The sequence below is a fragment of the Podarcis melisellensis genome, assembly GCF_964234715.1.
Source record: "Podarcis melisellensis genome assembly, chromosome: 16".
NCBI classification, from domain to species: Eukaryota; Metazoa; Chordata; class Lepidosauria; order Squamata; family Lacertidae; genus Podarcis; species Podarcis melisellensis.
In genome coordinates, this window is record NC_138533.1 from 17269603 (window position 1) to 17286103 (window position 16501).

At 48.1% G+C, this 16501-nt stretch overlaps 1 protein-coding gene across 7 annotated transcripts in view; it reads right to left on the minus strand.

The window, feature by feature from the left end:
* The window catches only part of PC (pyruvate carboxylase), a 250399-nt gene that overhangs the window by 174979 nt on the left and 58919 nt on the right, over positions 1-16501 (minus strand). For all 7 annotated transcript variants that reach the window (XM_081892242.1, XM_081892239.1, XM_081892241.1 and 4 more), the window contains 6 exons: positions 12770-12905; positions 10299-10483; positions 7148-7313; positions 6134-6279; positions 4710-4827; positions 3401-3552 (listed from right to left, as the gene is read on the minus strand). In XM_081892242.1, the coding sequence (XP_081748368.1) occupies positions 3401-3552; positions 4710-4827; positions 6134-6279; positions 7148-7313; positions 10299-10483; positions 12770-12905 (903 nt within the window). The remainder of the gene's footprint in view (positions 1-3400; positions 3553-4709; positions 4828-6133; positions 6280-7147; positions 7314-10298; positions 10484-12769; positions 12906-16501) is intronic.

Sequence of the window (16501 nt, forward strand, 5' to 3'; positions counted from 1 at the left end):
GTCACTGTGCGAGGAGCAGAGCTCTGGGTGGGTAGAGAATTACTCCGTCTTCCCAGATCTCCGGCAAAGATGGCACACAATGTTTGCACACAGTAGGTCAGAAGAGGTAAATAAAACAAAGCATAACTGGGTCCATGCCTGTACACAGGCAGGCAGGCATGAGAAGACACACTTGCAAAGGATGCTGGGAAATAATAATAATAATAATTGCACCTCTGTGCCAGTCAGAAACATGTCAAGGCCAAACACACAAACAAACCTTGCCTTTCTTCAGCCTTTCCTCCCAATAGCTTCACAACAGTGAAGACCCACACACATCCATCTCCCTGCTGTAAAGGGAGGTCGGCATGGCCAAGGTCCTTTTAAGCATCTCTTGTTCCAGCAGAGAACATCACTCTCCCTCCCTGAAAGCTGCCACAGATACCTGGCCGGTCCACTTCTAACTTTCCCTTGATATGAACGCAAGAGGCTGCCTTATACTACATCAGACCATTGGTCTATTTAGTTCAGTACTGCCGACATGGGGTGGCAGTGGCTCTCCGGGTTTTGGACAGTAGCATTCCTTCTTTTCATTGAAGCCAAAATATCATTTGGCTGGGAAGGATTTTCCTTAAGGACACCAGAGCAGTCCTGCTGGGAGAGAACAGTCCGAGGGCTGAGCACACACAGCACTGACACAGAACAGAAACAGGGAGATGTGCTCACATCCCTGGCGTGGAGGGCAAGTTGTAAGGAAACCTGTGGCACAGATTGGGGAGAGGAGTCTACGGCTGCACTTATATCCCCTTTAAGAGCTGCTGAATAGAGAGACTCCCAGGCAGCTTATTGGAGCTCCAAACAGAGGTAGGTGTGTGTGTGTTACTTTGTTCTGGCATGAGCCACTGAACTCAATTCCCTGTGCTGCCGGTGTCCTAGTCAGGAGAGAGCAGAGGCCAAGTCTTTGCTGGGAAATGGCACCTCCAGGGATGGGGCCATCACTTTGATGGAAAGCTCGGGAGCTCTTCTGCTCCACCTGGGAGGGGGCATGTAAAAGGCTTCTCTCGCAGGCACCAGTGATGTTCAGACAGCCGATTAGTTCCATATTCAGGGACTGATCCAAGCAGAAAAAGCTGGGAGGATGGAACCAATCTCACAGAATTGCAGAGTTGGATATGAACCCAGGGGTCATCTAGTCCAACCCGCTAAATTGAAGGAATCGCAACTGAAGAAGCTGTGACAAAAGGCCTTGCCACCCCTTCTTAAAAGCCCCCAGTGAAGGAGTCCACCACCTTTTGCGGGAGTCTGTTCTCTTCAGTTGTCTTTTTCCACCATCCCCTCTTTCTCCTCTGTGAATTACCATAGAGTTGGAGGACCAGACAGGCAGTTTTGAACTAGGAGAAGAGGCAGACCTTCTCTGTTATGGATTAGAGCAGTATTTTTCAACCACTGTTCCGTGGCACACTAGTGTGCCGCGAGATGTTGCCTGGTGTGCCGTGGGAAAAACTGAAAAATTCGAAAGATTTTTTTTCTTTTTTAAAGTCACATTTTCGCCCACTAGGCGGGCGCCGGACTGTGCCCACCCTATTTTCCACCCGTCCTGGGTGGGGATCAGATCGGATGGGATCGAATGAGAGCGGACAGGCGGTCCGCTCTCATCCGATTCCCCATAGAGAGCAGCGGTGCTCTGACATCTCCCTCTCCGCACACAGTGCGGAGACGGAGCTGTCATCCGCCGGCTCAGCGGGGATCAGCGGATCGATCCCTGCTGAGCAGAGAACGTTTTTGTTTGCCATTAAAGAAAAAAATATTAAACATTTTCTAATGGTGGTGTGCCTCGTGATTTTTTTCATGAAACAAGTGTGCCTTTGCCCAAAAAAGGTTGAAAAACACTGGATTAGAGGGTGCAGCTGAAAGCCAGCAGATCTGCCATCAGCGATTGGGAGCGAAGGACAGAGGCTAAAATTCCTGAATTCTCTTCATAGTCTTCTTATCAATGAGGTTCAGTGGTTGCAAAAGAGACCACACATGCCCCTTGTAGAAACAGTGTTCCTGCGGCTCTAGAGATGCAGGCAAGCATCTGTGCACCCAGATCCTGGGAGCCTTTGGGCGCTCAGGCTCAAATCCCAGCACAGCAGAGCAGAGGCTGGCAGCATGACCAATACGTCACATCTCCTCCTCTCCCAACTGTTTGGTAAAATGCATCTTTCAAAACCTATCCATGCATCAACACTGGAATGACACTTCCAAGTTCATGGCTGCAATGCTTTTACAGCAAGGCAAGGCAACGGCGTGGCTTTACCTCCCACAACCCAGGGAGGCCAGAGAGCCCTCCTCCTCTCTCCTCCCCCCTCTTCCCCTCCCCACATCCCTCCAGGGGCGGCTGCCAGATTCTCAGCTGCAGGCTTAGCAATTAATCCAGATGGTGCTGGATGGCAGCAGAGTCCCCATCATCCCTCCGCAGATGAGCTGGCCAGCAGCGCAAATGCATGGCCCAGAGGCGGCACCCGGCCAAGAAGCCACTTTCGTTTGTCTCGCAAAAGCCCAGGCTGCCAGTCGAGAGCGAGTGATAGCAGGATCCCTCTCCCCCAGGACGCTGGTGCTTGTACACAGTGGCAGGCACCCAAACGCACGAAAGTGTATGGATCTACCTCAGCGGCCCTGCTCTGGCCGGCGGCAGCTCTCTGGGGTCTCAGACAAAGGCCTTCCTCAACCCTGAGACCCTTTTTGACAAGTGATGCCAGAGATGGTGTCTGGGAGACCTTTCTGTATGCCAAGCATGTCCCTTCCAGTAAGCCCTCTCCCTATTTTTTAGAACAGGGTCAAAACTGGGGCTCTTCTCTCCTCACCATATACTGTCTGGATCAGACTTTTGACAACTGGGTGCCCTCCAGATGCTTTGGACTATGACTTCCACTTGCCTCGGGCAGCACAGCCATTTTGGACTGCAACTCCTATCAGCCTCGGGCAGCCTGGCCATCTCAGACTACAACTCCCAGCAGTCCCCGGCAGTACATCCATAGGATGCTGAGGCTGATGAGAATGTAGCCATCCTAGCTGGGGCTGATGGGAGTTGTAGCCCCAAATAGCCAAGTTGCTTGTGGCCGATGGGAGCTGTAGCCCGAGATGGTCAAAATGGAGGGCACTCATGCCTGGATGAAGTTCCCAACAGAAAGCCAGTGGTGGTGTAGTGGTTAGAGCGTCAGACTAGGACCTGGGAGACGAGGATTCAAATCTCCAATCAGCCATTTAGCTTGCTGGGTTATATTGGTCTAGTCTCTCATCCTTGCCTACCTCACAGGGTTGTTGTGTGGGTTAAATGCGGGGAGGGAGAACTATGTACGCCACCTTCGGCTTCTTGGAGAAAAAGTTGGAATATAAATGCAATAAACAAAGGAACATGGCTGTCCTCTGGAGCTCTCACCTGCTTTGCCAGCTTGACGGCATCGTTGGTGAGTTTGGAGCGCAGCTGGGAGTCGAGGTGGGCGGCAGGTGCAATCTCCACAACCTTCTGGTGCCGCCTCTGGATGGAGCAGTCTCTCTCGTACAGGTGCACCACGTTCCCATATTTGTCACCTGCCCAAGGGAGGAGCAGAGGGGAGGTTTTACTGGTGGGTGGGTGAGGATGTGTTACTCTTGTGCTCAGGTCCTGTTTGCTGGTTTCCCACTGGGGCATCTGGTTGGCCACTGTGAGAACAGGCTGCTCAACTAGGTGGGCCATTGGCCTGAGCCAGCAGGGCTCTTCTGATGTTCTTATGAATATAGCTTGCAAGCAAACTAATTGGTTGGATTAATCAAGTAAAAAAAAAGAAGCAAGCCTGTAGACAGACTAACAAGGCACCCTTGAGTAATCAAGAAGCGCACTGTTTAATATTACCAATATTTATTTCACATTAATACAAGTACTAGCCTTCCCTTCCTTTCTTCTCTCCCTCCCCTCTCTCTCTCTCTCTCTCTCTCTCTCTCTCTCTCTCTCTCAGGAAACAGTGCCCCTTCCAAGTTTGGCACCAGCTGGCACCATCTTATAACAAAACATTCAGCTCCCTTCGGACCTATTGTTTCATTAACACCAATCAATTAATCACTTGATTAAAGTTCATGCAATTATATGACTTCTTTAAATTGGGTGGCAGGCCTGGTTTTCGCATATCTTCCTCTCTGGCCTCGTTCACACATCACTTTGACCATAGTTGAGCCATGTGTAAGCTGATTTATGGTTTAAATGCGAAAGCACAGTGTTCTGGTGCTTTGGAGCTAAAATTATGGCCCTGGGTTCTGATATAACGCTTAGCCAGATCATGACTTAACTACCACCAGCAGCAGGAGCAGGGGAGGAGTGAAGGGTCCACAATTTTAGCCCCATAGCAGAACACACCAGAACTCTGTGTGTTCACCTTTAAACCATAGTTTAGTTATCTGTGGTTTAAAGTGATGTGTGAACAGCACCTCTCTCTCTCTCTCTCTCTCTCTCACACACACACACACACATTTATTGCCGTCAAGATGCTTTTGTCCTCCTTGAACCCTGAGAATGGGAACAGTTGGAAATAAACTCAGCAAGCTGAGCAGCAGTGTACTGACTTGCCCCAAACCCTCCAGACAAATTGTCTCCCTCCCTGCCTGTGGCAACAGCACACTTCTGCCTGGGTTGAAACAAAGAAAGGAAGGGGCACATGAAATGGTCCTTAATCAGCCCTCATTGCCAGCAGTTCACCTAAGAAACACAAACATACCCAAAATCTGGACTTCAATGTGTCTTGGCTTCTCCACAAACTTCTCCACAAACAGAGCCCCATTCCCAAATGCGGACAGAGCCTCCGAAAAAGCCCGGGTGTAGTTTTCCTCCAGCTCCTGCAGGGAGAAGATGGTAATGGTGTTATCTGCAGTTAAAGTGAGTGGAAGGTGGGATGCTTTTGTTGCAACTGGCTGTCCAAGACCCCAGAATGAAAGACGGAGGGAGGGAGGATGGAATGAAAGTTGGGGACTGTCACTGATGCCCCTTGCAGACTTCCCCTGCCTTCTCAGCATCTAATCCCTCTGGTGAGAGATTCTGTAAGACCTGTCCATTTCTTGCACACACCCTACCCCAGCCTCACCTCCACACACACACTTTTTTGTTCTTGCAAGCAAGCAATATGCTCAGGGTCCTTTGCAGGCTGGTGTTTTGGTTTATTGTGGGACCATCCTGCAATATGCCATGGACGCATTAATATTGCACTTGTGGTGGATTTGCACTGGGCCATCCAATGTCTCCCCAACACTATTGTCTTGGCTCCTGCTGCATGAAGGACTTGAATTTGGATCTTGTTTTCTACTATAGAAGAAAGCAAAGCAAGGAGCACCAGCCAGCGCAGGGCACGACTAGGTGAGCTAAAATGTCGATCCAACAGTTGACACGCCCCCCTGAGTTCCTGCTCTAAAGGAGAGGTATAGGCACAGCAGGGGGATGGACTAGATGACGATTTGGAACCCTTCCAACTCTACAAATCTATCCCTGCAAATGGGAACTCCACACTGGGGACTGTTTGTGCTGGCGTCTCTGTGTCCCAGGCAAGAGAGGAGGTGACAGTGATGGATCAGAGCCAGACTGGGTGTTGGACGCTTCCCGGAAGGGCAGAGTCTCATCAGCAGTGACTGGCTTCGGAGATGGTGCCAGGGAGGGCGAGACAGGCAATGGCCGGCAAGGTAACAACCTACTGGGTCCCTCCCCGGAATCAGATTCCTTGCCTGTCGATTGCCTCCTCTGACACCTCAGATGACCCTGGAATCCTGAGGCGGCTCTCCCATACCTGCTGAGTCCCTCCCCTCTCTCATCACTGGGCACCTCCTCAATTTCTCCCCACCCCTCATGCCCCAATCAGACCATCCCCTCCAGGATGTTGTCTCAGTAGTCACTGCCCTCCGGAGGGGCACTTTTGCACTATGGCACAGCCAACTCAGGATGCTATGTAAACCGGAATGCTTGTGGTATAGAAAGTTGCAGGATTTCAAGGGAAAGCTCCTGAAGACACACCAAACAGGAAACAAGGCAATATGTCTGACCTGAAACTTTAACGGAGCCGGACACCTACCAACCCAGCCTCACCCACCCCCCAGTGGGAAGGGTGCAAGACCCCAGCCCCTGCAAGCCAAGGAGAAGCAAAGCAGCAGCCCTTACCTCATAGCTGCGCACAACTCTCATGCCCCGCCCTCCTCCACCGTAGGCAGCTTTGAAAATGATGGGGAACCCGTAAGTCTTGGAGAACTCCTGAGCCTCGCTGAGCGAGGAAATGGGGGCGTCTGTCCCAGGAACCACAGGCACCCCTGGAGAGCAGAAGGGAAGAAGAGGAGACTGAAAGGCAACAGAAGATGGTGCAAGCTTGTCTTCTGCTGCTCCAGAGAATGAGACCCAAACCAATGGATTCCAGTTGAAAGGAGGGAGATTCTGGCGAAAGGTCAGAACTTTCTGGTGGTAAGAGCTGTTTGGCAGTGGAACAGACGACCTCGGAAGGTTGTGGACTCTCCTTCACTGGAAGCTTTTAAGCAGAGGCTAGATGGCATTCTGTTAGGGATTCTTTAGATAAGATTCCTGCATTGAAGGGGGTTAGACTTGATGACCCATGGTGCTCCCTTCCAACTCTACAATTCTATTTTTCTCTCCCTACTGTACCTACTACCCCTGTTCTACCCCCCTCTGCCCCCCCACAGGTCACATCTTTTGGGCAATTCCAGGTTTAAAGCAGGGCCTAAAAGCCAGGGATGTGCAAGTGCAATGGTTGTGCACCAGGGCCAGTAGCCTGGGAAGCATGGGGAATATCCTATCTCTAAAAAAGAGGCAGGGACCACATTGCTTGCCTTGTGAAGTTTTGACGAAAGGCGGGATAAAAATAGAATTAAAAGCTTCTGCGCTTCATGGTGGCATCACTGTAACACTCCCCAAATTTGCAATGGCTCTCCATACCCGCTTGCTTTTTCAGAAGCCTCCAGTTTCACGAAAGACCTGCTGCATTAGGAGGCAGGGAAGAGGGGCAGAGGACACAAAGAACTGGAGCAGAGGGAACAGACCTAGCTCACAGACTGCCAGTGTTAGATGACTTTCGTCTGCTTTGATCCTGCCTTCTTATTGGATAAGGAACTCTGTGCAAGTTGGGAGTCAGGCACGCCCTCGCATGTCAGTCAACGTAACCCTTACCTGCGGAGATGGCGATGGCGCGGGCCTCTACCTTGTCGCCCATCTTCTGCACCACTTCAGGAGAGGGCCCAATGAAACGCACGCCAGCCTCAATGCAGGCCTGGGCAAAGTCAGATCGCTCAGAGAGGAAGCCGTAGCCAGGGTGGACGGCATCCACTTCGTTCTCCTGCAGCAACACAGTTTGAAATTAAGCAGGGCTGTTGTGGGGATTATATAAGGGGGGGGGGAACTATACATGTCGCCTTGAGCTCCTTAGAGAAGGAAGGTGGGATATAAATGCAGCAAATAAAATCATCCTAGCTAGTAGCCATTGACAGCCCTCTCCTCCATGTATTTGTCTAATCCTCTTTCAGAGCCATCCATGGTGGTGGCCATCATTGCCCCCTGTGGGAGGGAAATCCAGTTTATATATGCACTGCATGCAAAAGGACTTTCATTTACCTCTCTGGAGTCTTCTGACATTCAACTTCGACTTGCCCTTCTCTGATTCAGGGATGGGGAATCTGTGACTGTGACTCCCATCATCCCTGACCATTAACTGTGCTGGTTGGTGCTGATGGAAGTTGGAGTCCATCAGCATCTGGAATGCACTAGCCTAGGGCTCTCTCTCGCCCTCTCAATTCCTCCCTCTGCAAATTAGGAAGAATGCTATGGACCTATCTTGCTGGTGGCTTCATAGACAGACAAAGCTGATGCTGTGGTGGTGGCTGTTTCACATTGTGACTTTTATGGAACACTGCTGAAAACTTCTAATGTCAAGTTGCCTTGTGACAGCTGATCATAGAAAGAAAGTGCATTAAGATGAGTGTTTGAATGCTTTATATATAGCTGCCATTATTATTACAAATTATTTGATCTCTTGATTGTGCTTCATTTTCACAACTTAGCTCAGCAAATTTGACTCTGACGACCATTAATTCGGGGGCACTGCAATGCTGGTTTTCAATTACGTTTCAATTTCATAATGCTTGCCAGCACAAAACCCCTCCCTCCCTCCCTCTCTCTCTCTCTCTCTCTCTCTCTCTCTCTCTCTCTCTCTCTCTCAGTGCTCGCATTAAGGACACAAAAAGAGCCTGCTGGTTCAGGCAACGCATCCATTTCAGCATCTTGTCCTCATAGGCGGGTCAACCACATGCCCACTGGGAAGTCAGCAAGCAGGACCTGACCACAAGGGGACTCTCCCGTCTTGTAGCTTCTAGCAACTGGTATTCAGAAGCATTAATGCTTGCAGCTGTGAAGGGCAAAGCATAACCATTGTGGCTTGTAATCACCCACAGACCTCTTCTCTATGAATTTGTCTAATCCTCTTTTAAAGCCAGGCAGTTTGGTGGCCATCACTGCCTCTTGTGAGAGGGAGTTCCCTCATTGTAGTTCTTTCTTTTATCTCTCCTGAATCTTCTGACATTCAACTTCATTGGATGTCCACAAGTTTTAGCATTATGAGATAAGAAGAAAAACTTTTCTCTATCAATTTTCTCCTTGCCATGCATAATTGTATAAGCTTCTATCAGGTCACCTCTTTCTCGCTTTTTCTCTAAACTAAAAAGTCCCAAGCACTGTAACTTTTCCTCAGTGTAACTCTATCCCCTCGATAATAATAATTTATTATTTATACCCTGCCCATCTGACTGGGTTTCCCCAGCCACTCTGGATGGCTCCCAAACAGAATATTAAAAACACAATCAAACATCAAACATTAAAAACTTCCCTAAACAGGGTTGCCTTCCGATGTCTTCTAAAAGTCAGAGAGTTGTTTATTTGTTTATTTCCTTGCTATGTGATGGGAGGGCATTCCACACGGTGGACACCACTACTGAGAAGTCCCTCTGCCTGGTTCCCTGTAACCTCACTTCTCTCACTGAGGGAACCTCCAGAAGGCCCTCAGAGCTGGATCTCAGCCTCCGGGCTGAACGATGGGGGTGGAGGCGCTCCTTCAGGTATACTGGGCTGAGGCCATTTCGAGCCTTGATCATTCTGGCTGCCCTTTTCTGAATTGTTTCCAACTAAACAATATTCCTTTTGAGGTAAGGTGACCACAACTGCACACAGGCCAACTGATCGAGGCCAGCCTAACCTCCCTGTGGCCCAGGATCTCCAATATCTTTTTATTTGAAGACCATAAGGTCTTCCATGGGACATACCAGGAGAGGCGGCCCTGTAGGTACGAGGGTCCTAGGCCATATAGGGCTTTAAAGGTTAAAACCAGCACCTTAAACCTGATCCTGTATTCCACCAGGAGCCAGTGCAGCTGGTATAGCACCAGGTGAATGTGATCCCATGGTGAGGACCCCATAGAGTGTCTTGCCACAGCATTCTGCACCCACTGGAGTTTCTGGGTCAGTCTCAAGGGCAGCCCCATGTAGAGTGAGTTATAATAATCAAGCCTGGAGGTGACCGTTGCGTGGATCACAGTGGCTAGGTCAGGGCGAGAGAGGTAAGGAGCCAACTGCTTATCTGTCCTGAACCTTTCAGCACTCAGCTTCTCCCACATGGGCACAATGGAAGACTTAACCTACACCAAGGCGGAGGGGCCCACCACTCACAACCACCCCAAACTCTCCCGCTGCCTATCAAATAAAGTGCCTACAGGTCCTGCAACTGTTTCAGCTTCAACGAGGCTGCACTGCAGCTGCACTGCTAATGGCAAACCCTGTGGATTCCAGGCCTCCTCCAACATTCGCTCCTTGTTAGCGGAGCATTTCCTTTGCCAGCTTTAACTGTGCACATGAAAAGCGAGAGGACAAAGGCAGGTTGTCACTTTGGCAGCTAAATCCAGAACTTCTCTTCCAACTGGGGAAACTTCAAAGTGAGTTAATAAAGCACTTGTGAATGCGAGCCAAGGAAGGTGGCTCTTCCTAAGAATTTACGCAACCTCCCACCCCCCTTCCTTGGCACTGTCAATCATGGGGAAAGGGAGGGGAACTTATGGGTCATGTTTTCTTGTTAGCTAGAGCAGAGTATAGGTCTATGTGCCAAAGAGATGAAGGGCTGGGGAAGAGGCAGCAGCTGAGAACTTGGGGGGGGGGGGGTAAATGCTTGTTTAAGCAGCTGAGAACACATAGAGACCACCAGCTTCCTTTATAGGTTCAGCCCTCCTGGCCTCCCCACAGCTCATTCCACTCACGGCAGTGAGAGCCAGTGTCCTTCTTACCTTGGCAACTTGAATGATGTCCGGAATGTGCAGGTAGGCCTGGACAGGGGGGAGCCCCCGGCCAATGAGGTAAGCTTCATCCGCTTTCTGTCGGTGCATCTGCCCTGTGTCCTGCTCCGAATACACGGCCACCGTCCGGATGCCTAGCTCAGTGCATGCTCGGAACACCCGGATCGCAATCTCCCCTGGAAAACACAAACGTTGAGTTCCCACGAAAATGGGGAGAGGGGAGATGCAATGTGGAAGCAGCTACACCATTTGATCAACTCAGCACATACCTCAATGGATTGATCAATCGGGTGATTTTATTATTATGTTAATTTTAGCAGCCAGGAGAACTGCAGGTATCAAGCATCAGCGTATATTATTATTATTATTATTAATTATTTATTATTATTATTATTATTATTATTATTATTATTATTATTATTATTTATGCAGCAGTAAAAAGGGCTAGTGCTATTCTATCAAGGGTAGTCTAGTGTCCAGGATCTAGAGAATTAACAGTGCTGCTCTACTCTGCCGTGGTCAGACCCCACCTGGAGTCCTGTGTCCAGTTCTGGGCACCACAGTTTAAGCGGGATATTGACAAGCTAGAACATGTGCAGAGGAGGGTGACCAAGATGATCAAGGGTCTGGAAATCAAGCCTTATGAGAAACAGTTAAGGGAGTTGGTTATGTTTGGCCTGCAGTACAGATGATAGGATAGTCACCTCCAAACACCCAAAGGGCTGCCACATGGAAGATGGAGCAAGCTTTTTTTCTGTAGCCCCAGAAAAAAAAGAGAGATTCAGACTAGACCTTTGAAATAAATTTCTGATGGTAAGAGCTGTTTTGACAGTGGAATGGACTCCCTCAGAAAATGGTGGACTTTCATTCATTGGAGGGTTTTATAAAGGGGTTAGATGCGGAAAAATGGGATGGTTATAGAAGATATGTTCAAAAATACAATAATAGTTTTGACACCGTGCTAGCATTTGAGTGACAAAGGAAGTAAAAGGAGGTGGATAACAATTAAGGATTTATTATGCTTTCTGAATGTATTGGAAAACTTATATAGAAAGGTTTATTGTTTTGTGTACATTCAATTGTAAAATAAAACATATGCGAAGGGACTTGACAGGAAGTCAAAATTGAAGAAAAGATTCTGTAAGATAAAAGGGGGGAAATATTTATTTTCATTATTATCATTATTATTTTTGTGTGTGTGTGTTTTGTATGGAATGTTTGGGAGGAAATAAGGCGGTAAATAACAAATAACATACAAAATATTGATGTATGTAATTTATATTTCTCAATTATATTTTGTGGTAGTATGGTTATAATGTTTTTTTGTAACATAAAATTATTTTTAAAAAATATATATAAAGGGTTTAGATGACCATCTGTCAGGGATTCTCTAGTTTCAAATACCAGGGGGTTGGACTAGATGACCCCTTGTGTCCCTTGTAACTCTGCAATTCTATTATTGCTGTTGTTACTATTATTTAAAGCATTTACATCCCACCTTTCTCTGAAGTAGGGATTTGAGGCAGCTTACAACATTTAAAACAACATCATAAAACACAAAATAATAAAAACAAACTTAAAAATAATTAAGATAAGCCAAAACACTTTTAGAGCCAGTAATTAAAATATAGTTTGCCCTGATGACAACCTAGTAATTAGCATTGCCTACACCTTAATTTTCAAATGTCCTGAAGGAGATGCACCTTTTTTTTCCTCACACACAATGAAATGCCTCTTCCAGGACTCTTTTATGTATTATTTGTTATCTCTATAATTCATATACTGCCCTGACGTCAGGGTTTAATCAGTGTTCAAGGCTGGCATCGGTTTGCAGGGTTTGGTGCATAACCCCGGGAACATGCAAGAACCAGCATTCCTGTCATGGCCCTAGGGATGTGGCTGGGGATTTGGAGGGAGGGAGGGCCAGACTCAGACATATCAAGCCAACCAGAAGCACATCTGCAAGAGAAACAATTGTGCTGCTGCCTCTGAAACCTGAGGATGCTGTGCTGCCCTAATAGAACCACAGCCTCTTCAGGGTCAATGAGTGCTGAAGCAGGTTGCCCCCCACTTTAAATGGAAGAGGCTCCTCCCACAGAAGGAGCAGCTAGCAACCGAGCTAGTGCTGCAGCTCAGTCTGAAGCTGACTGCTACTGAAACAGCACTGGAGCTCCACTCTTATGGAGTCTCCAGCCTTGGCTGTGCACAGAGGTGGCCATGGTGCCACTGGAGTCTGGCCTCTGTGTTGCTGAAGTCTCTGATCTGGAATGACAAAGGGGCCAAGGAACTAGACAGAGACTTCTAGGTGAATGTTATGGCTCCTTTTGGGGAGAGGTGTCTTCTGGACATCAAAAGGGGGAGGGTGGCACAGATCCTGATGGGGAATGAGAATGGCTTAGCACAGGAGTCAGGGTCCCCAACAGCTCCCGCCCACCAAAGCCCCAGCCCTAGCCCCAACTCACCTCTGTTGGCCACCATCACCTTCTTAATGGGCTTGTATTCGACGCGCTGGGTGCTGTGGAAAGCAGCAGGGCATAGCGAGAGCCGCTTGAGGGCCAAGAAGGCCACCCCTCCCTTGGCAAAACGTAGCTGCAACATCTGTGGACAGAAAGAGACAGATCAGCAAGCTTAGCTTTAAGGCATTCTCACAACCACTGATGTGCACAGGACAGGACACCGACCTTCAAGTAGGGTCAAATTTGACACAGACCCACACACATCAGAGCTTGTGGCATCAATGGCAGCAGCCCCCAGACTCAAAGAGGGACCTGGCTGAGCAAGCCCCCCCCCCCCAAGCAACTGCCCAGCCTTCACCCATCAAGGCTCCCCCCCCCCCCACTAGCAGTAGTCAAAACTGCCTTATTCCTTCCAGGAAAGTTAAACAATGCAATAGTTCTCCAGGCGGCAGTTAAAGGCAGAAAGAAGCTGGGTAATGCACTCCAGTACACTTGAGCGTTGTTCACTGCACTCTAAATCACTTCCAAACATGCAGAGATCTCAGGTTGATGGGATACAGAGTTAAAATGGCACTCGGAGGGGCCTTCACGGCAACGTGGAGTCAAGATGGGCTTTAAGTGGCGCAAGCATCCAGTGATCTTTTCCTTAACCTCAACGAGGGAAATTGATAGTTGACACTTTTTTACCGTCTTGAACATACAAAGCCACTTCTCCCACAGATAGCTTTCTCACAGTTATTTGGATGCATTTAAAAGGGGGCTAGACATATTCATGGAGGGCAAAGCTACTTGTGTCATGATGTCAATGTACAGTACTACCTCTGAAGGGCTGTCACATGGGAGATGGATGTGTTTTCTGTGGCTCCAGAGGGAAGGACCCAAACCAATGGATTCAAAAGACAAGAGAGGAGATGCCGACTGAACATTAGAAAGAACTCTCTGAGAGTAAGAGCTTTTGGACCCCCTCAGAAGGTGGTGGGCTCTCCTTCATTGGTGGTTTTTAGGCAGCAGTTCCATGGTCACCTCTCATAGATTCACGGGTTCTTTAGCGAAGCACTAAGAAAGATTATAACACAATAAAATTTATAGCTCAGTTTATAGGGTTGCGGGCTCGAGCCGTATGTTGGGCAAAAGATTTCTGCATTACAGGGGGTTGGACTAGATGACCCTTGTGATCCCTTCCAACTCTACGATTCCGATTCAAAACAGTAAAAATTGTGCATCGTTTCAAAATCCCAATTAAAACTATTCAGTTTAATTAATTCAATAAAATTGAACTTGATCCAGTGACACCAGATACTGCTTGAAAAATACTTTAAAGCATCCTTCCTAATGAAAGTGTAAGGGTGAAGGAAATTTATAGGATTAAGTATTTCTATATAAGTGCTCAACAAACATGCACAAATGTCCATCTATCACAAATGTAATGCAGCTAATTGATCAGAAAATCAATAGCTATTACCAATAATTGTGACAGCTCAGAATTGTAAATACAAACAAACATGACCAAAGGGAATAGCTTTGAAAGCAATGGGAGAAGTAGAATTTCAAATACAAAGGAAGGAAGGTGTTTTGCTCTAGCTCTCACCTGGTCAATCATAAATAAGCGATTAACACGCTTCCACTTCCCCCCTGCCACCCTCTTGCCTCTTATCCCATAGCCCACTTTAGGTACCACTGATTCAGACCACCGCTCCCATCAGACCCAGGCTTGATGGGAGTTGTGGTCCAAAGTATTCAGAGCGTTAGGGAAGGCTTCTTTCGATACCTGGAGTCAGCTCTCGCTGCGAACCCCCCCCCCGAAAAAAACCCAAGCTCAGCAGGCGGGCTCCCTTGTGACTCAGTTTTAGGATGATGATCCTCCTCCCTCCCTTTTCTCTTTTTTCTAAGAAGGCTAATAACTTTTTTAACGGCTCCCTCACTCCCCAAGACAGCCTGGGGGACTTTTTGTCTGTTGCCACGCAGTGTGCTATAGCAGCTAAACGGGGATATAGTAAAGACATCAGCAGTTTAACAGTAGATTTATTTTTATACCTCCGAAAATCAATAGCAGCTCCAGCACTCAAGACCCAAAATTAGCATGCAGGTGATGGCGGCCGTCCCTCCTGTCCCCAAAGTCCTTGGAAGGAAAACAGCCACTCAGGCTAGGTGGAGAAAAAGAGCTGGGGGGGGGCATGGTTTTTTGCCTCTAGGAGAGCAATGGTTTTATTGAGTCTATATTTATTTGACTTACAGTCGATCCACTTTAACCCAAAGGGTCATGGCATGTCATAGCAATCCATAACTCCGGTGCATGTTGTTCATTTCCTCAAGATACAGATCCTCCGGAAACTTGCCAGAGGTAATCCTAAAACAATGGGAAAGTAGGCAAGGGCTGGGGAAATGACCAGTGTCTGAAACTCCCATTGTTCTAGGTGCATTTTGCGACAGGGAATTTCATTAGTGTGAGCAGTTTCTGAGCTCTGGGCGCAGTATTGCGCCTGAGATTTCAGATTAAAACTGCAGAGTGGAAAGAAAGGAGGAGCTTTTTCTGCCTCCCCATTTCCAGCTACTCTCTGAAGACTGGAGAAGAGACTCCCTTAAGAATATGGATGGGCAGGGGAAGGACTAGAGCATGTGAAAAATGAAGATAATATTTTAGCTGCAGTTCATTCATTTTCAGCTTTGTATTCTTGTTATTTAAAAAAGCGCACCTAGACATTCCGTTGTTGCACCCATAACCTAGGCTTAAGCTCCTAGCTTTCATATCTCAGTTTCTAACACTGAAAATGACGTGTAAGGTTGGGGATGGGTGTGGGGCAGGGTCACATCTAGGAACAGAAGAAGAACCTGGCTGCTGGATCAGGCCACACACTCATCTAGTCCAACATCCTGTTCTCTCAGTGGTCAAACATGTATCTATCCAAAAGAAGCCTGCAAGCAGGACCAGAGGGCAAAAACACTCTCCCTTTTCGTGGTTTCCAGAAACCGGTATTTAGAAACATTTGCTGCCTCTTGACAGTGGAGATAGGGCACACCCACCAAGACTAGTAGCCATCAGTAGGCTTCTCCTCTGCCATGGACTGGTTGGGCACAGAGGAATGATGGAAGGAACCCACTGGGAAACCACCAAAGGAAGAAGGCTCAGAGCACGGGGAATGGTGGTGGGACAACAATGAGTGGGAAGAGGCAGAAGAGGGAAAAGACTGGGAAGAGGAGGTGTCAAAAGCTGAAAAACTAACAGGGCTTAGTGAGCTGGGAGAGTCAATGGCAGAGAGAATCAGAGGCAGAAGCTGAAGCAGGAGAAGGGTAATGGGAAGAGGGAGGCAGAGATGAGTCAGGCTGGTGAAGAGTCACAGGTGTCTCCCCTTTCCTCTGTGTGTCCCAGAACCAGAAGAGGCATTAAAAGGGTGGAGGAGAGGTTGGCTGCACGCAGACGCAGTCTCCAATGGTTGGGGGAAAGCCCTGGGGAGGAAGGGACTGGTTTTTATGGAGTAAGACCACAGAGAATGAGCTGCTCTGCTCATTAGGCCTGACACTCAACCAAGAGTTAACTCCAACTTTCAGCTGTGAATTACTGACTGGCACGCTGCTGTGACAACCTTGATGAATTTGTCTAATCAATTTTTAAAGCCATCCTAGTTGGTGGACATTCTGTCTTCTGTGAGAGCGAGCGCCACAGTTTAATTCTGCACTGCCCTACCTGGAGATGCCCGGGATCAAACTTGTGACATTCTGCATGCAAAGCACGTGCTCTAC